This window comes from Girardinichthys multiradiatus, chromosome 10 (assembly GCF_021462225.1).
Source record: "Girardinichthys multiradiatus isolate DD_20200921_A chromosome 10, DD_fGirMul_XY1, whole genome shotgun sequence".
NCBI lineage: Eukaryota > Metazoa > Chordata > Actinopteri > Cyprinodontiformes > Goodeidae > Girardinichthys > Girardinichthys multiradiatus.
The window spans coordinates 4,391,450-4,411,636 of NC_061803.1; the positions used below are offsets into that span (position 1 = coordinate 4,391,450).

The window sequence follows — 20,187 nt, forward strand, 5'->3', positions numbered from 1 at the left end:
TCTCCTGAAAACTCAAAGTTTAATCAATCTGGGATTTAGAAACATTATTCTAAACATGGATTATTGTGTCATGCAACATACAAACAAACATTAATTTCATCAAACAAAGACAAAACATCAAAGACAGACAAATGGCCTTCAAGAATTAAAAGACATTTTTAACAATCTCTTTTCAGAATATGTTTTCTCAGCCATATCTTTTAATGCTATAATTGATCAATGTTGTTATGACAATCTTCAGGATCCTTTTTAAAATGAGTGCACATAGTCCAAAGAGATCTCAAAGTATTTAGAAGCACAGCAACAGTTTCCTCTTAAATGAACCGAAATTCACTGATGCTGAAACCTTTTGCTAATTCTTTGTGCTGTAACTCTGTAATAATAATAACTACAATCCTGAGAGTTATTGTTATAATTCTCTTTTTGTTTCTCAATTTGATCGCAGCTGCATTCAAAAATTTCAGGTTAAATGCAAATAAGTATTTTAATTCAATTCAATTCAAATTCAAAGATACTTTATTGATCCCGGAGGGGAAATTAGAAAAGTCAGCGTTGACTAAACAAAAACTGCAGTGTTTGACTTAATCAGAAGTTAAGATGAGAAGCTTGACTCCAAACTGGACTTTTTTCCACATAGTGTTTCAAAAGGAGGACACACATAATTTTCCTTAATTTGGCTATTTAAATTTTGAGAGTTGGGGAGAAACTTCTTACTATAACCCCTCTTTTACAATCCAAATGCTGATAAATGTTCCAATATTTTATGATTTAGTAATCTGAAATTACCTTTATAAAATCCTAACCTTGGTTCCAAAACAAAACTCTTAAACCCCAATCTGTGTTCCCCAGTGTAAAATTTGGAGTATTATTGCATTTCAAAGCCAACAAATGACTGGAACGCATCATTGGCTTAGATCTATTTTAATAGGTAATCGGTCTACCGTTAATTAAGTATTGTAATTTTATGGACCCAAAATCTATGGCTCACGGTTAATAAGCGTTCTTCGTTGCAGAAAATAGGAAAAGATTTATGCAAATGTGTGTGTTTGTACGTTACCCCCATCAGTTTCTAAATCGCTCCAGAGTCAGACTGTCATGGCACAGAGTTCTCTATTAGTCCAAAAAACAACCCAGGCCCTTTCCACGTCTGTTGGTGAGACATTCACTCCTTCTTTGTCCACTTTAACTTCTCCAGGAGGGAGAAAGAACTTTGCTCCGGCCTGTTTCTCTTCTGCCCGCATAAGATGTGCTTTCAATATAAATCCAGTGTATCGCTCTTCTGGCTCTGGCAAACAGCATGGATCGTTGTCCATCTCAGTGGGTTTGGGGCCAGACTTCTTCTGAGTTTCGTTCTGGTGGAAAATCACACTGTGATTTGCAGCAAGCAGGCAGGCGGGCAGACCCTCTCTCCTTCAGGCTGTGATGAAGAAGCGTCTCTGGAGGAGTAGCCATGGGAAGGGCAGGTTTCTAAAGTCCAGACTCAAAAACGCAGATGTTGAACTCAAATCCCATGTATGTGTGTGTGTGGGTGTGAGAGAGGCAGAAGAAAAAGTTTAGTATAGGTTCAGATTTTGCACAAAGAAACATTATCAGTCAGTCAGTCAGTTGTCCACCATAACATGCACTATACTCCTTTCTTTTCCGACTGATCGCAATATTTAAGACAAACGAAACTTCCTTCAGGAAAGTTTTAACTCTTTAACTCCTTAATTGATGCACTCTGTGCTTTTTAATCTTTTTCTTATGTTTTTATTTTTCCATCTCCATCCATCAACTGTTTTACTGTAAACTATTTAAACTATTTTTTTTTAACTATTTAACTTATTTACACTCAAACTTCCACGTTGTGAAAAGCCAATCTTATCTTCCAAATTAAAGCACATTTAACACAATCATCCCCACTTTTTCCTTTCATTATTTTATAAATCACAGAGTCTGGAGAAGGAGACACCCCTGATGCCTCAAGGTTCCGGAACCGTTTTTTGTTTTTCTTTTTACCCGTTCAGCCGTCTGGCTTTTCTCCTTTATGAGGTGTAGAAAATTGCAAAAAACCACCCGCAAAACCCTGTGTTTTGCTTTATCTTATTGTTACCAATGAGAACTTCCCTGTTTTCCTAACAGGGTAACCAGGCCCTCAGGTGATGTCCTCCAACTCGCAACTCTGGAACCTAATTAATTAGTTAGGAGATGATGGTTAACGTGTAATAAAAATAATAATATACATTATATCATACAGAGCAACTTCTCACCCAGATATATTTGTAGACAAATAGTTCGGATCCAATCGGCCAGAAGCCGCAGGCGGGCACCAGGACTCCACTCCATAAAATGGAGGTGGACTGAGAACAACTCTCAGGCTGGCCAGGCGTCCATGTCCCATCCTGCGGTCTCCTCTGGCACGTTAGATCCTTTTCGTGATGCTAAAATTGTTGTGGAATTTTCTTATCAAAGTGTGAGAGAAGTTGACTCACAACAAGAGAAAATCCGGACTTTGTCTTTATAAGTTTTATTCAAAGGCATTCAGTGTTTGAATGACTCTGTCACTGAGGTTAGTCAGTGAAACAGAGCCCCGTTCAACATTTACACACAGTATTTATACCAAACATGACAGTGTTATCTCAACTTCAAAGACTCTGTGTTTTATGACCCCAGACCCTTCTCAGGTTCAGAGGTGACAAGGTTATCCAGGAACAGACCCAACTGCCTTTCCCGACATGACTCTAAAAGATGGGTCTTAACCATTAAACTTCTGATAATGACTTTTACAGCTTCTTCCTCTAACACAGATGTTCTGAGGAGTTAGGTAACCTAAAGGTCATACACTTTGGAACACTTAATAAAATAATTTCCATTACAAGAATAACCTGGCTCTGTCAATCCTCTAACGAAGGCCTCCAGGATATCAAAGAAGAGGCTCCTGAAGAGTCTCAGGAGAGAGACCGGATGAGATGGAGACTGTCACTTAAGGAGGTGGGACATTCTCACCGGCGTCCAATCGTTGGAGAACTACTCTGTGGGAAGCACTAAATGAAGACTACATCTCAAATAAGATTGTAAAACACTAAAACCACAATAAAACTCCAAAGTTCAAAGAATCATGACGAGTATTTGTGTCCAGCCCCCACTTACTCTCATCCCTAAATAAAGCTAGTCCATCTATGTTTAAAATGATCTCAAGATAAGCACAGCTGATCTGTGAAGGCCTCAGAGGTTTGTTAGAGAATATTTGGTATATATAACGGTTATATAAACAGCAACCATCTAATGTGACTGAGTCTGGGCTATATTGCAAAGAAAAAAGGGCAACAAAATCTGCCTCCAGATGTGCAAATCTGGTAGCAATGTACCCCAAATACCTGCAGCTGTTACTGCAGCAATGTGGTTCTATAAAGTATTGACAGACTCAGCTGAATTTAAATGTTCACAACACTTGTCAGACATTTACTTGTAAACAATGCTGGAAACCATCAATTATGCACTACCTGTGTTCTTCATAAAACCTTTGTAAATAACATTGTAGTTTGTGGTGGTAAGATCAAAAAATGTGAAATGGTTAAAGTGGGGGCATAGATAAAGATCTCAAGTTGTATAACAGCTGAAAAGTTATCTAACAAATATGCAGACAAGTGATAATTTTTGTTTTTCTTCTCTGTGGTGAAGGTCTGCAGCAAAGGCCCAGATAAAAAGTTAATTTTTTTATTGAAAACTTTTATGCTTATTATGAACAGCTGCCAATTAGTAAGCACTGTAAGCACAGGAGAACCTAGTTTACACCATTCTGATCAGGAAATAGTTTCTCGGCTTTCTTTTGAATAAATTGTTTTGACACAAAGAATCGCCCATACCCCATTACAATGGTGGGGAACTATTACTTAACACATGGTAGGGGCACTCCTGTGTGTAGGCAACTGATATGTTTCTTTCATAAGTCACGAGATCAGGTGTTGGCGTAATTGAACGATCCGAGGAGGGAGCGGGTCAGCCCTGCTGAATTCCTCCAGAAATGGGCTGAGAAGCTATAAAAGGGAAGGATGAAGTTGAACATCTGACACCTGAGAGAGGAAACACCTGGAAGACAAAGGTAGGGCATCTGGACGGTTATTTTCTTCCTTGTGGTTTTTCCTACTCTTTAAATGATCAAATTTCTATTTTAATTGTGTTAAATGCAAATAAAAGATTGTTTCCAGGTCTTTATTTGTGTACTGCTGTGTAACAGCTTTAACGCACTTTTTCTTTCTCAGATGAACTTGATTGCAGTAATTGCTGTTGCTGTTTGTGTCCTTGCACCAAGTGCTCACTGTGCCCCAAAAACAATCGGTAAAAGTCTATGCACATTACTCTTTCCCAGTCTTTCTGCATCAACCTGCCTCTGACTGAACTAACCAGCTTAATTATCTTCCAGAGTGGTGTTACCACGACCCAGCCTGCAGTAAGTATCCGCCTTTTACCTCTTTGCGCTCCAACATCCTCTCGATCTTCTTGTTGACGGGACTCAGCCCGTGTGTGTCTCTGCTGCAGGTGACAGAACCTGGCCGACCATCGCCCCTCAGTTCTGCAATGGGAAGCGGCAGTCGCCCATTAACATCGTGTCAGCCAACGCGTCGGAGAACGCAAACCTGACGGAGTTCATCTTCCAGGGCTTTGACAGCATCACCGCCATGGCAAACATTAAGAACACCGGGAAGACTGGTATGTACTGATGCTGGGTTCAACATCTCTTTACGCATGCATTCATAACAGTGCCGGACCAAGATTGTACGGGGTCCGAAGCGGACTTTGTTCCATTATTTTTTGTGGCTAAAAATTAGTTGCTTGGATTTACTTTCAATAGCTGTGTCAATGTGCATTTGTTGTGTGAATGAATGTATGATATAATATAATTAACTCGATGATGTGATAACGTGTGATAATGCGTTTAAACTGGGTCTCTGCCCTTCAGGCGTGCCCAGTAGGCACTGGCATTGTCCACTGAACAATGGACCTCATCCTCTGTGACAAACTGGTGATAAATTAGTGCTTAAAAGTCTTGTTAATGCATCAAGACAAAGAGTGGACTTACGTGCATTTAAAAAAATCCTGGAGTTGTACAGGTCCTTCTCAAAATATTAGCATATTGTGATAAAGTTCATTATTTTCCATAATGTCATGATGAAAATTTAACATTCATATATTTTAGATTCATTGCACACTAACTGAAATATTTCAGGTATTTTATTGTCTTAATACGGATGATTTTGGCATACAGCTCATGAAAACCCAAAATTCCTATCTCACAAAATTAGCATATCATTAAAAAGGTCTCTAAACGAGCTATGAACCTAATCATCTGAATCAACGAGTTAACTCTAAACACCTGCAAAAGATTCCTGAGGCCTTTAAAACTCCCAGCCTGGTTCATCACTCAAAACCCCAATCATGGGTAAGACTGCCGACCTGACTGCTGTCCAGAAGGCCACTATTGACACCCACAAGCAAGAGGGTAAGACACAGAAAGAAATTTCTGAACGAATAGGCTGTTCCCAGAGTGCTGTATCAAGGCACCTCAGTGGGAAGTCTGTGGGAAGGAAAAAGTGTGGCAGAAAAGCTGCACAACGAGAAGAGGTGACCGGACCCTGAGGAAGATTGTGGAGAAGGGCCGATTCCAGACCTTGGGGGACCTGCGGAAGCAGTGGACTGAGTCTGGAGTAGAAACATCCAGAGCCACCGTGCACAGGCGTGTGCAGGAAATGGGCTACAGGTGCCGCATTCCCCAGACCTGGGCTACAGAGAAGCAGCACTGGACTGTTACTCAGTGGTCCAAAGTACTTTTTTCGGATGAAAGCAAATTCTGCATGTCATTCGGAAATCAAGGTGCCAGAGTCTGGAGGAAGACTGGGGAGAAGGAAATGCCAAAATGCCAGAAGTCCAGTGTCAAGTACCCACAGTCAGTGATGGTCTGGGGTGCCGTGTCAGCTGCTGGTGTTGGTCCACTGTGTTTTATCAAGGGCAGGGTCAATGCAGCTAGCTATCAGGAGATTTTGGAGCACTTCATGCTTCCATCTGCTGAAAAGCTTTATGGAGATGAAGATTTCATTTTTCAGCACATCCTGGCACCTGCTCACAGTGCCAAAACCACTGGTAAATGGTTTACTGACCATGGTATCACTGAGCTCAATTGGCCTGCCAACTCTCCTGACCTGAACCCCATAGAGAATCTGTGGGATATTGCGAAGAGAACGTTGAGAGACTCAAGACCCAACACTCTGGATGAGCTAAAGGCCGCTATCGAAGCATCCTGGGCCTCCATAAGACCTCAGCAGTGCCACAGGCTGATTGCCTCCATGCCACGCTGCATTGAAGCAGTCATTTCTGCAAAAGGATTCCCAACCAAGTATTGAGTGCATAACTGTACATGATTATTTGAAGGTTGATGTTTTTTGTATTAAAAACACTTTTCTTTTATTGGTCGGATGAAATATGCTAATTTTGTGAGATAGGAATTTTGGGTTTTCATGAGCTGTATGCCAAAATCATCCGTATTAAGACAATAAAAGACCTGAAATATTTCAGTTAGTGTGCAATGAATCTAAAATATATGAATGTTAAATTTTCATCATGACATTATGGAAAATAATGAACTTTATCACAATATGCTAATATTTTGAGAAGGACCTGTATATCTCGGCATTGTGGGGTAAGCTGAGAATAGCTGAGTCAGTAAAGACGCTGCATTAGTAATAAAGACATCTTAAGCTCCAAGACTTTTGCTTTTTAAGCCTAGTCAATCCCTGCTTAAAAGGTTGACATGCTGACTTCTTAGAAAAGTCTAAAACAATAAAAAATGTTTAGACATTTTATCTTTCACTTTTAAACCAAATTTGTACCAGTTGTGTACCAGCATCTATAGATCATTTAGTCCAGTGGTGTCCATTTCCAGTCCTGGAGGTCCAATGGCTAAATCAGTTCTGAGCAATCCCCAAAGTTCTGCAGGGGGCTGCTAATAAACCCATTCATTTGCTTCAACTGGGAGTCAGAGAGAGTTTTATTTGAAAGGAGAAACACTCACTCTGTGCACAGCATTCTTATATAGACTATGTAGCTTTAAGAAGGAAAGATCAAAACTTAAGCTTTAATTTCAGGCACTTATATATAAATTTACCGATTTCCTGTTGATTCATTTGCAAATGGTTAATGTATTTAAAATGTAACACCACATTTATAAAATGATAAAGTTTCATAAAATTAAGACTAGACATGTGCCAGTGTGAGATCATCCTACCATAATAACCTTGAGTGAAAAAACGCATGTTTTTGAAGTCTTAGAAATTTAGAAAATTATATACTGTAATTTTATCTAATACAGCTCATTAACCAGCTTTTAGCTTTTCAACTGTACCTTAAAAACCGGACACTGTAGCCTTTCAGCAAGCTGCCTGGCAGTGTGTAGCAATAGACGGGGAGGTGAAGCAGTGGAGAACAGTTGTCACTCAGGTGTTTTCTGTAGCTTCTCATTAAACCACTTTAAAGCATGGAAAAGAGGGGCATGAGGAAAGTCTTTTCTATTTTGGAACCATAACATTCTAAAACCTTTATAAAACAATCTATGAATTTTAATTAATGTTCTCTCCAAGCACATGTGTCCTTCCATTTAAATTGTAAATGAATTAAAATGTTATTTAATTTTAAAATAAGGATTTTAAACTCAGAATAAATCTATGAGGACAATGGAGAGAGTTTAAATGTTTGCTCATCCTTGATCCACTTGAGTCCAAACGATAAAACAAGTTCTGAAATTTATACCATCTTGGAACCAAACTGGTTGGCTGTGGTTTGTTGATCAAGGAAATATTTTCTTGACACGTAGAGCCATTTGCGCCTTCAGTTTATCTTTTATTTCTTTTTAATTTTTCAGTGAAAGTGTCTTTAAATAAAGGCGTCAAGATCTCAGGAGGAGACCTGCCTGAGAGCTACGACAGCCTGCAGTTTCACCTTCACTGGGGAAACGGCACCGTCTCCCCTGGTTCAGAACATACTGTGGACGGCAAGCGCTTCCCGATGGAGGTATTTCTAATCTTTCTGTAAACCTTTTTAAAATTAAGATACAATTTAAAAATGTTTTTTTTTTTTTGTTATTCCTTCCTCAGCTTCACATTGTAAACAGCAAATCCTCCTACAAGGAGAACACCACTCTTGCTGTCGCTGATTCTCAAGGACTTGCAGCTCTTGGTTTCCTCATTGAGGTGAGCAGAGATGACCTAAAGTGTGAGACCTGTGTTCGTTTTCTACAGCTGCTTTATCAGCATCCCTCTTTACTTTTAAAGGAGCTGCCGAATACAGTGGACCAGCCAGCTAGCTGGAAGACCCTGGCCTCCTATTTGTCAAACATCTCATTGGCTGGTAAGGTTGACCCATGGTGAAGCTCATTGTTTTTGTGTGTAAGCGGCTCACTTCAGTGGTCTTTTCTCTCCTCAGGTGAGAATGCAACAATAGCAGCTGGGATTTCTCTAGATGATCTTCTTTCAGGGGTGAACCGTAGAAATTACTACCGCTACCTTGGCTCCTTGACCATCCCAGTCTGTAAAGAGGCCGTGATTTGGACTGTGTTCAAGGACTCGATTAAAGTCAGCAAAAACTTGGTGAGTGGCTCTATAGGAGGTTGATTTTAATGAGTTATTACCCATGTGGTTAAATTTTGTGAATTCTCCCTCCAGATTGACCTCTTCAGCACAAGTTTGCACATCAGTGACACCGCTTCGCCTCTGATGGTTAATGTGTTTCGAGGCATCCAGCGATCACAGCCAGTCTCAACGCAGCCGAAGGCCAGCTCCTCCACCAAAACTGGCTACTCTCTGGCTTTAATGACCCTCGGCCTTGTAATGGGGAGATATTAAAACGAAAGCTAGGGTTGCAGGTGAACCGGTTTCTGCCTGGACTATTCCACTTTTGGATAAAACATGCATAAAATGCTAAATACTGGTGACCACAGTCCTGCCCATGTTGCAGTTTTTGGAAGTTTGTTTAGAATATTGAGACTTGCCTGTCTTGAACTGCCATGCAACATCAATGCATCTATAATTATTTTTTTGTTGTTGTTTTTTCTTGTTCTTTTTGCACCCTGCAGACATGTCTGCATGTTTGAAGGTTCAAAGTTTAACTTTGGAATTTTATGAATGTATCCTTCATCTGTTCCTTCTCTGGCAAAAACCACACATTGTTGGAATCTGCCACTTGAAGATCAAACCTTTTCATTAAAATATTTATCAGTGACTTTTAAGCTTTTGAGTATTAACTTTAAATATGCTTAAAGGGATAGTTAAGAGGGTTTTTTAAGTGAGGTTCTGTGAACTATTGCCAGTGGTTGTTCTCCACCTATAGATGTCATATTGGAGGGATATTGTAGAAAGGTGAAGACATCTGAGGTGGTGTATGCCTAACGGCTAATCAGAAAGGCTGTTGGTGCCAAAAGTTGTCAACACTGTCTCACTCAAAGGGACCTCGGGGGACATTTACACAATATATAGATTTTTTATTATATTTTTAGTTAATTTCAACTATTTTACATTTCCTCTCTGTGTTGTTTTTTTCTTCTGTCATAATGTACGAAATTACCTGTTTGCATTTATCTAAAAGTAATAAAGGGTAAAAATATTAAACCTTAAAGGAGGAAGCTTACCATGTCTTTTAACCAGGCCATCTGATCAGATTAAAGGCAGGACAGATTTCTTTTAGCAGAAACAAGCCTTTAGTTAAGCTACGATCCAGACTCCAACTTCTGCATCATTTAAGAGAGACGAAGAAACAAAATAAACAGTGCAAAACTTGCCTAATATTCTAACAAATATTTGACAGTAGTTTATTTGTTTCTGGTATTTCTTAGCAGAAGATTAAGCAAAGAGATTCAATCATCACCTTAATTGTCAAAATATACTGTTTTAATTATTTAAAGACATGGAAAATGTAAATTGCCTCAAATGTGTCCCATCGATCATGACCTTGAGTTGTTGCCTCAAGAACCACTGCACACAGATATATCCAGGACATTGACTACAGCTGCCTCACCCCTTATATTGAGCCACTCCTGAACAACTGACAACCTCAGAGGTCACTTTACCAAACTAAGGAGTAAGAGGACTGGAGTGTTGCTCAGTGGGCCAAAGTAATATTTTTAGATGAAGGTCATATTTTGTTTGCAAATCAAGCTCTCGGAGTCTGGAGGAAGAGAATCCATGCTGCTGGAGGTCCAGTGAGAAGTTTCCACAGTCAGCCAAACAAAGAATATCATTGCAGAGACTTTGATCAACTTGGCTGAGACATGGTTAACATTTGAATTGCAACGATGAAGGAGTCTTCAAGTAAATGTGACAACTTGAATTTTTAAAATTTAAATCAGACTGCAGGATGAAAATTTCCCCTCAAATAATATTGTACATCTCCCTTTAATCTGACTTTTTATGTTTGGTTCACAGAGACAAATAAAATGCAGGGATTAACAATAGTTTAGGAACAAATGGCACAAGTTTCTCAGGCTAAACAGCAGACCCAGGCACTGTCCTTGAGATAAGTATGTCATGCCCTGTGGGAGAGGAGTTTCTTCATCTCGACATGATTCATTATAGTGTCAGTGGTGAATAATCAGCATTTACTCTTTAAATCACCATATGGGTCATGCATGTCAAAATGATGAAGGTGTGTCAAAGATCTTGCTGGTTGGTTCTAGTTGTCCAACAGCAATTCAATAATAAAGTTAGCTTCAAAGCACAAAAAAGGTATATCTTATTCAGTACACACTAATTTAATATAGTACCAATGAAATGATAACATGTAAAGTGTATGTTAAACTGATGCACAGGTGTTGAAAATAGAATGCAGCCCCTGAAAATGAACAGATGAAAGTCCGACATTGCTTTTCAAACATGCTTCAACAGAATTATTTTTAAAAATGAACTCATGAAACAGGCTTGGACAAAAATGAACTGTAATTTGAACCGACTGTGGCAACAGGGAGCAGCCAAAGGACTCCTCCCAGTGAATCTGTGTGTGTATCGTTTGTCAACCTTTCCAGGGTGTAGCCTGCCTCTGCAAGCATAAGTTGGTATAGATGGTTGTTGAATGGGTGGAAATTTACTGCATTAAAAGGCCCTGGTAGGGGTGTAGTATTTTTGAGACTTTTCCTCACCTTCAGACTGGAACTTTGGTGGTAAGCGAGGCATTTGTGATTGGTTGAATATTCTTAGCATTACATTTAAATTCTTTTGTGCAGTTTAAACATTTCTACAGCCAATCATTTTAAGGTATATATAGAAGTAATTGGTGTTTTTGTTTGCAAACACAACGTCCAAACCTATTCAATCCATCAGGTTGAATATTACAGTGTTTTATGGGAGATTTCCCAGTGAAGTTCATCCAGTGTTAAACTAAAACCATTCTGCATACCACCAAATACACACATGGACAAAATTGTTGGCACCCTTCTGTTGATGAAAGAAAAACCCACAATGATCACAGAAATAACTTGAATCTGACAAAGGTAATAATGAATAAAGATCCTATGCAAATGAACAGATGAAAGTCAGACGTTGCTTTTCAAACATGCTTCAACAGAATTATTTTTAAAAATGAACTCATGAAACAGGCCTGGACAAAAATGATGGTACCCTTAACTTAATATTTTGTTGCACAACCTTTTGAGGCAATCACTGCAATCAAACAATTCCTATAACTGTCAATCAGACTTCTGCACCTCTCAGCAGGTATTCTGGCCCACTCCTCGCGAGCAAACTGCTCCAGTTGTCTCAGGTTTGAAGGGAGCCTTTTCCATACGGCATGTTTCAGCTCCTTCCAAAGATGCTCAATAGGATTTAGGTCAGGGCTCATAGAATGCCAATTCAGAATAGTCGAATGTTTTCCTCTTAGCCATTCTTGGGTGTTTTTAGCTGTGTGTTTTGGGTCATTATCGTGTTGCAGACTCAGCACCAGCCCTTAGTTAGACCTGGGACCAATCCAACTGCTGTGAGCATCATGTTTGTAACACTTTTGATCTTCATACTTTTAGACTAAAAATCCAACAAATAGGTAAAAAGAGAGCTACACTATACAATTGATAAAAAATATATTCCTTGATACCACGTCTTAGTTTAAATAGGCCATTGTACCAAATGGAGCTGTAATTAAAACTGCTACTCTATTATAGAGTGTTCATAAACACTGCATGTTGTCCATGGGTTCTCCTCAATCCTGCCATCACGCATTCCCTGGTGGAAACAGAGCCTGGGGACTCGGGGTTGGAGTCTTTCATCACTCAGGCTGAAGTCACCGAGGTGGTTAAAAAGTTCTGCGGTCCAGGGCTTCAGGAGTGGATGAGATCCGCCCTGAGTACCTCAAGTCTCTGGATGTTGTTGGGCTATTATGGTTGATACACCTCTTCAACATTGCGTGGCGGTCGGGGACAGTGCCTCTGGACTGGCACACTGGAGTGGTGGTCCCCCTTCATAAGAGGGACCGGAGGGTGTGTTCCAACTACAAGGGGATCACAATGCTCAGCCTCCATGGTAAGGCCTACGCCAGGGTATTGGAGAGGAGAGTCCGACCGATAGTCGAACCTCGGCTTCAGGAGGAGCAGTGTGATTTTCGTCCCGGACGTGGAACACTGGACCAGCTCTACACCCTCTACAGGGTACTTGAGGGTTCATGGGAGTTTGCCCAACCGGGCCACATGTGTTTTGTAGACCTGGAGAAGGCATTCAACTTTGTCCCTCATAGTGCCCTGCGGGGGACGCTCCAGGAGTATGGAATCGGGGGGCCTTTATTAGGGGCCATCCGATCTCTGTACAAGTGGAGCAGGGGTTTGGTCCGCATTGCCAGCTCTAAGTCGGACCTGTTCCTGGTGCATATCGGACTCTGGCAGGGCTGCCCTTTATCACCGGTCCTGTTCATAACTTTTATGGACAGGATTTCTAGGCGCAGCCAAGGGCCGGAGGGGGTCTGGTTTGGGGAGCAGTGGATTTCATCTCTTCTTTTTGCAGATGATGTGGTCTTGCTGGCCTCCCCTAGCCAAGACCTACAGCATTCTGGGGCAGTTCGCAGCTGAGTGTGAAGCAGGTGGGATGAAGATCAACTCCTCCAAATCCAAGGTCATGGTACTCGACCAGAAAAGGGTTGCTTGTCCTCTTCAGGTTGGAGGGGAGTTCCTGCCTCAAGTGGAGGAGTTTAAGTATCTCGGGGTCTTGTTCAAGAGTGAGGGAAGAATGGAGCGGGAGATTGACAGACGGATCGGTGCGGCTGCTGCAGTAATGGGGGCGCTGTGCCGGTCCGTTGTGGTGAAGAGAGAGCTGAGCCGAAAAGCAAAGCTCTCAATTTACCGGTCAGTCTACGTTCCTACCCTCACCTATGGCCATGAACTTTGGGTCATGACCGAAAGAATGAGATCCCGGATACAAGCGGCTGAAATGAGCTTCCTCCGTAGGGTGGCCGGGCACTCCCTTAGAGATAGGGTGAGGAGCTCGGCCATCCGGGAGGAGCTCGGAGTAGAGCCGCTGCTCCTCCACATGGAGAGGAGCCAGTTGAGGTGGCTCGGGCATCTATATCGGATGCCTCCTGGACACCTTCCTTGGGAGATGTTCCAGGCATGTCCCACCGGGAGGAGACCCAGGGGACGGCCCAGGACACGCTGGAGGGACTATGTCTCTCGGCTGGCCTGGGAATGCCTTGGGCTCCCCCCGGAGGAGCTGGAGGAGGTGTCTGGGGAGAGGGACGTCTGGGTGTTTCTGGTCAGTCTGCTGCCCGTTCCTGGTCCCGGTCCCGGATAAAAAAATGACGAGTAAGAGTAAAAGTATATGAAGTTTGGGGTGACTTTATATACATTCTAAAGTGTAATCACTGTGAGATGGACATTTTGCAAAATTTTTGCAATGGAAACCTTTTTTCTCTCTCTCCCTTTTCAATCTGTTCAGATGAGAGAGAAATGTTGGTGTAATTTATTCATAATACATGACAGTTGCATAATTACTTACTTACTCCTCCTCACCCTATCTCTAATTACTTACTTAATCCTAAACCATAATTTTTTTACTCCTGTCTGGACGCTAGTGTTGCTGTGGGCAGTTAATCACCTGACCAGCTTATGTTTCCAAAGCATCAGCACAGCATCAGTGACCCTCATAGTGCCAGGGAAAATATAAAAGGTTCTGGGAAAGTTCAAGGGAAAGGTTTCAGGGTAGCCCAGCCAAAACACTTTTAAAACCTGACAAAAAACTGTATGCACAAAAGTTAACTGTCTGCTCTTCCAAAAAAAGGATAAAATAAGAAAAAATAGTGAGAGGTTTTCATTACATGTTTCAGTTATTTTTTGCACAATTGCAGCTCCATTAAAACAAACATTTTTATTTTCCATCACGGCAAATCTCTGAGAAGATAATTGTTTTTCTTATTTTGCCCATTAACTAAAATGTTTGCAGTCAAACAGATATTTAACAGCCCTTTACTCAAGCATTGTTAACACAAACAAGAAAATTCAAATGATTATTAAACAGTGCACATTTGAGGTCCTCAACAGTGTCAGGTTCTGCTATTTTGGACTATTTTGGACTTTGTTTTGGTTTTGTGTTTGTTTCAGTTAGGTGTTTCTATTCCTTTGGGTTTAGTAGTTATGTTTGTTTATTCCTTCTGTTATGCTGATGTTAGTTTTGTTCTCTCTCCTGCCTCCTAGTTTTATTTTAGTAGTTCTTTCTCCCCCCGCCCATAGTTCCCTTGGTGGTTGCTTTCTCGTTTAATTATTCCTTAGAATTGTTTCCGCTGGTTATGGTTATTATTCTCAGTAATAATAATAGTAATCTCTTTGTTTATTTTCCTTCTTTGGTTTTTCTAGTTTAGTTTCTCGGTTAGTGTTTCTGTGCTTGTTTACTGTTAGGTTTATTTATTCTTGCTGCATTCTTCTTCTAGTTTATTAGTTCTTTTCCCCTTTGGCCTGAAACCCCTTTGTTGTTACTCGGTTGATTATTTCCCTGAGTCTAGCTTTTCCCCATGTCCACTGGTTTAGTTCTTCCTAGAGTTTATTTCTATTTTTCCTTTCTAGCTTCTAGGTTTATGACCCTCAGGTTTGTTTTCATTTGTAGGTTATGTCTAGTTTAGTTTCTCCCATGCTTCTGTCTCACATTAGTTACCATAGCAACCTATTACCTCAGTTCCCTTCACCTGGCCCGGGCACCATCTGATTACCTGCCTTCCTCCCTCATTGGTCCACTCTCCAACTCCCTCTGTTTATTAACTGGTTTGTTTGCAACACTCCTCGCTGGTTCCTCATGAAATGTCACGTCTGCCCTCGAGCTCCTTATGTTTCCCTGTATCGTGCTAACCAGGATTTTCGTTGGTGATTTCTCCAATGACTATGTAAGTGCTTACTACGAGCCTAATTAAAGAAGATATACTCACAATATGCTGAGCCCTGGTACTTGTTTGCATTTTAGTTTGAACCCACGTCAGACCATGACAAACAGTTCCTAAATAGGAACACTTTCAGTATAATCAGAACTTGTGTAATTTGTACAAGATCCAATTGTCATATTTTGAAATGTAATAACAAAACATCATAAGCCTATAAATAATCTGTTAAAATCATTTTTAAACACATCTACTAAATAAAAGCTAGATTTAAAAATCAAATTAAGGCGCCACAACTTGTATCTCCTGTCTGAACCTTCTTCATTTGGGCGATGGGATCAGATATAATGTGAAAGGAGTGCTCCACTTGCTGTACAATGGTATTAAATGTCACTCTCCCAAAGAGACTTCATTTTAGTTAATTCTTATCCTACAAACACAGGCATGTGAAAGTTAAGCAGGATGGGAGAGTGTCACTTTTTATAGAGAATGTAAGTTTCTTTTTTGTATGGCAAGTCAGCAACAAGACAATTAATAGTGCTTTACATGATGAAAAATGTATACTGCAGTGGCAAAATAAATGAAAGTAAAAAAAGGTTTAACAAGGTTTACACACTAAAATTAATGAATGCACTTGATGTTTTTAGGTTCATATTGTCTTAACATAAAATTGAAACCTTTAAGCCTGGGGAGGAGGCAACCTTTTAGAACTGTTCTGATCCATTATGGTTCTCGATAATGGGGTAATGCTTCTTTTAAAACTGGTCCATGCCAGGACAAAGAGTCAGAGACTTCCTGGTGCTCTCTACGTTACTCCTAAAGTCTTCTAGGAGAGATCTGTGACACTAGTGCCACAACAAAGCATACTAAGGTTGTAGTGGCATGGTGAGGAGTAGAACACTAGTATTATGTAATGTGCCAAGTCTTGAGTTCAAGTCAGTCATTTGTTGTGATGCAGTTTGCCAACATTTTAAAGATGCATCAGTAATTCATTCAGGGCAAGGGTTTCTGAAGTCCAGTCCTTGAGGGCTACTATCCTGCCACTTATAGATGCATTTCTGCTCTAACACACCGGAATCAAATGAATGGATTGTCACCAGGCCTCTGCAGGGCTGAATGGCATGCTGATGAGGGAATTCAGCCATTAGATTCAGGTATTGAAGCAGGGATCAATTCAAAAGTTGCAGCACAGTGCAACCCTTGCACCTGTTTGCCAACACAAAGAGGAAGATTCTCAAGGACTCTCAAGGACTGGACTTGGGCAACCTTGCCCTAAATGAGTGAATGATGCATCATTAAAAGTGGGCAAACTAGTACAGAGAAATCCTATTTGCTCGGTTTATCTGCCTGCACCTTATGTCACACATTCACAGCATTTTTGTGAAACTGAACACGTTACCTTCACCACAGGTGATGATTGTGTCATCCATGTGGGTTGGCATTCTTGTCCAGAGGTCATTGGTAGTTTGGATGTGGCTCATAAACACCAACTGATGGCAACATCATGCTGCGAACATGTGTACCAGCAGGACAACAACCCTAAACATACTGCCAAGGGGTGTGAAAACCTTTGCAAGACACTGTATGTATACTGAATGATATAAAGTTTCACTGGATTTTACTTTTTAAAATTATGTTATGTCAAACATAAAAATATTGAAAAAGTTCAAATCAGTCTTACTGAACCAAGTCAGTCTTTATGCTGAATTAGCTTATATCAAAAGAGTTTCTGTAAATCTGAGATCTTAGGTTGGGTTTCTTCTTGTTTCTTCAACATGCATTTGAGAAAATCCCTGAATGCTGACATGTCACCTGAACAAACCTCTCTCTTTTGAAAATGAACAAACATACCAGCTCAATTATTCACGATCACAGCTTCTGCTCCAAAACAGAGCTACAGATCGAGTCATGGACTGATGCAGCATGGACTGTGGCTGCATTTTGTTTCACCCACACCAATAAAGAAGATAGGGAGACAGGGAGAGTTTAGTCAAAACTCAATCCAAATTGATGCAGTTTCAGTAAAATATCACTAGAGGCTGCAACAACATCAGATGTAACCACAGTGAGGCTTTGACACCTACTCGGTAGGACTGGGCTAAAGTTACAATTCCCATCATTTACTCATAGTTTGCTTGTAAGTAATACATTTACATTTATTTTGTTTGATTTAAAAACAAGAATTGGGTGCAAGTTTGATTATATTGTTGAGATTCTATGATCCCCACAGGGTCAAAATTATATATACTGGATCAAATATGTACATACAGCCCATCTACAGTCATAGCTCTGTTGAGCCATCCATTCCCTTAGCTCTCAGCAGTCATGACTTTATGGGATTCTTCTTGAATAAAATTAATTCTATTAAAAAGAAAATCTTTGACATACTCCCAAAGATGATTACTTCATCCTCAGCAAGTGAGACAACATTGGAAATAACTGTAGAACCTGATTTGTGTTTGGACTGTTTTGATCCTGTGGAGCTTCCTGAGTTATCAGAAATATTAGCTTCATCTAAACCTTCAACTTGTATGTTAGACCCAATCCCAACCAAATTATTTAAGGAAGTGTTCCCTCTGATTACCAGCCCCATTTTAGATATGATTAATCTATCTTTAGGAAATGGATCAGAACCACAGACTTTTAAGGTAGCTGTAATTAAACCTTTACTTAAGAAACCTTCGCTTGATCGAGATGACTTAATAAATCACAGACCTATATCCAATCTTCCATTCTTATCTAAAATTCTTGAGAAAAATAGTTGCTAATCAAATGTGTGAACATTTATACAGCAATGACCTGTTTGAAGAGTTTCAGTCAGGTTTCAGAGCTCATCATAGCACTGAAACAGCTCTGCTGAAAGTCACTAATGATATTCTTATGGCCTCAGATAATGGACTTGTGTCTGTTCTGGTTCTGTTAGATCTCAGTGCTGCATTTGATCCAGTTGATCATAATATTCTTTTAGAAAGGCTGGAATATGCTGTAGGGATCAGGGGAACAGCACTAGGCTGGTTTAAATCTTATCTGTCTGACAGATTCCAGTTTGTTCATGTAAAAGAGAATTTAAGTGCACCCTTCCATCAAACATTTTGACAGGTGGGCGGGACTTCCGGTGAGGGCGGGACTTCCGGTGGGGGGCATATGGGCGCCATGTGGTTGCCATGTGGGCAGGGGGGGTGTGTCCAAGGGGCGTAACAGTGGATGTTGATTGGTTGTCGTCATTAGGGGCGATACCTTAAATGAGTCAATTAAAACACAGGGGTGTGTTTAAGGGTGTTACGGGGAAGGCCTTAAATGAGCCAATTAAAACACACAGGGGTGTGTTTAAGGGTGTTATTAATAATCTGTATGTTTTTTTCAGGCGTTAATACATCTAAAAAACAAAACAACAAAAAAAAGACATGCATCCTTTTATATTTTTAAAGGTATAATCAACTTAATGTTGACCTATCACATGAAATCCTAATAAAGGAACTGTGTAACCTGACAGAATTGTAAGTTAATTTTTGCTTTACAGCAGGACCTATTTGTTGAATATATGAGCCAGTCTAAATCCGTTCAAAATAGAAAAGACCTAAAAAAAGTAAATAAAAAAAAATTGTGCTTCACTACATCGATGGAACGAGAAAAACCTTCAGCTTCTGCGTCAACATACTGGAAAAGCAGCTGAAAATAGGTAAGACGAATATCAGATTAACAGAAAAAAAAAAAGAACATCAGTATACTGTTTCCAAGTTACAAATTGACTAGCAATGATGTGTTTGTTTTTGAATCATGAGAGACTCCATTTTAGGAAAAAGGAATGATAATTTAAGTTACCTGTAGCTTTTCTAAAAAACATTTTTACTTTTTCATCTTAGAGTTACAGGGGGTTACAACTGTTAGGCGCGATGTCAGGAAAGGGGCAGTTACGTCTGTTTCTTAGATAACATATCACCTTTGAACTCAAGAAGGGTTTTGGTCTTAAAAACATAGGCAGCTGAAATAGGTAAGACGAATATCAGATTAACAGAAAAAAAAAAGAACATCAGTATACTGTTTCCAAGTTACAAATTGACTAGCAATGATGTGTTTGTTTTTTGAATCATGAGAGACTCCATTTTAGGAAAAAGGAATGATAATTTAAGTTACCTGTAGCTTTTCTAAAAAACATTTTTACTTTTTCATCTTAGAGTTACAGGGGGTTACAACTGTTAGGGGCGATGTCAGGAAGGGGCAGTTACGTCTGTTTCTTAGATAACATATCACCTTTGAACTCAAGAAGGGTTTTGGTCTTAAAAACATAGGCAGCTGAAATAGGTAAGATGAATATCAGATTAACAGAAAAAAAAAGAACATCAGTATACTGTTTCCAAGTTACAAATTGACTACCAATGATGTGTTTGTTTTTGAATCATGAGAGACTCCATTTTAGGAAAAAGGAATGATAATTTAAGTTACCTGTAGCTTTTCTAAAAAACATTTTTACTTTTTCATCTTAGAGTTACAGGGGGTTACAACTGTTAGGGGCGATGTCAGGAAGGGGCAGTTACGTCTGTTTCTTAGATAACATATCACCTTTGAACTCAAGAAGGGTTTTGGTCTTAAAAACATAGTCTTTGCAGTTGAGATAACACTGTCATGTTCTGGTATAAAATACTGTGTGTAAATGTTGGGGGCTCTGTTTCACTGGCTAACCTCAGTGTCAGGGTCTTCAAATGCTGAATGTCTTTGAACCATAACACTTGTTACATTGAAAAATACCAGTACTGACAAGAAAAAATGTCAGTAAATATTTCAGGAAACCCGGAAATTGTGGCTTCTTCTTCTGATAATTCACAAAAGCACAAT

At 40.0% G+C, this 20,187-nt stretch overlaps 1 protein-coding gene across 1 annotated transcript; it reads left to right on the plus strand.

Annotated features, from left to right (window-relative positions):
- Positions 1–4,053: 4,053 nt before the first annotated feature.
- LOC124875518 (carbonic anhydrase 4-like) lies at positions 4,054–9,638 on the plus strand. The gene is made up of 9 exons (XM_047377733.1): positions 4,054–4,081; positions 4,242–4,317; positions 4,403–4,429; positions 4,519–4,689; positions 7,892–8,040; positions 8,124–8,219; positions 8,301–8,376; positions 8,452–8,615; positions 8,691–9,638. Exons 2-9 carry the CDS (start codon positions 4,242–4,244, stop codon positions 8,868–8,870), a joined length of 939 nt encoding a protein of 312 aa, XP_047233689.1. The 5' UTR covers positions 4,054–4,081; the 3' UTR covers positions 8,871–9,638.
- The last annotated feature ends 10,549 nt before the right edge of the window (positions 9,639–20,187 follow it).

Excerpts from the sequence above, each read along its gene's own strand:
- LOC124875518 (XM_047377733.1), top strand. The coding sequence starts at position 4,242 with ATGAACTTGATTGCAGTAATTGCTGTTGCTGTTTGTGTCCTTGCACCA. Across the intron at positions 4,430-4,518 it reads TTACCACGACCCAGCCTGCA|GTGACAGAACCTGGCCGACC; the intron begins GTAAGTATCCGC and ends TCTCTGCTGCAG. Across the intron at positions 8,616-8,690 it reads TTAAAGTCAGCAAAAACTTG|ATTGACCTCTTCAGCACAAG; the intron begins GTGAGTGGCTCT and ends TTCTCCCTCCAG.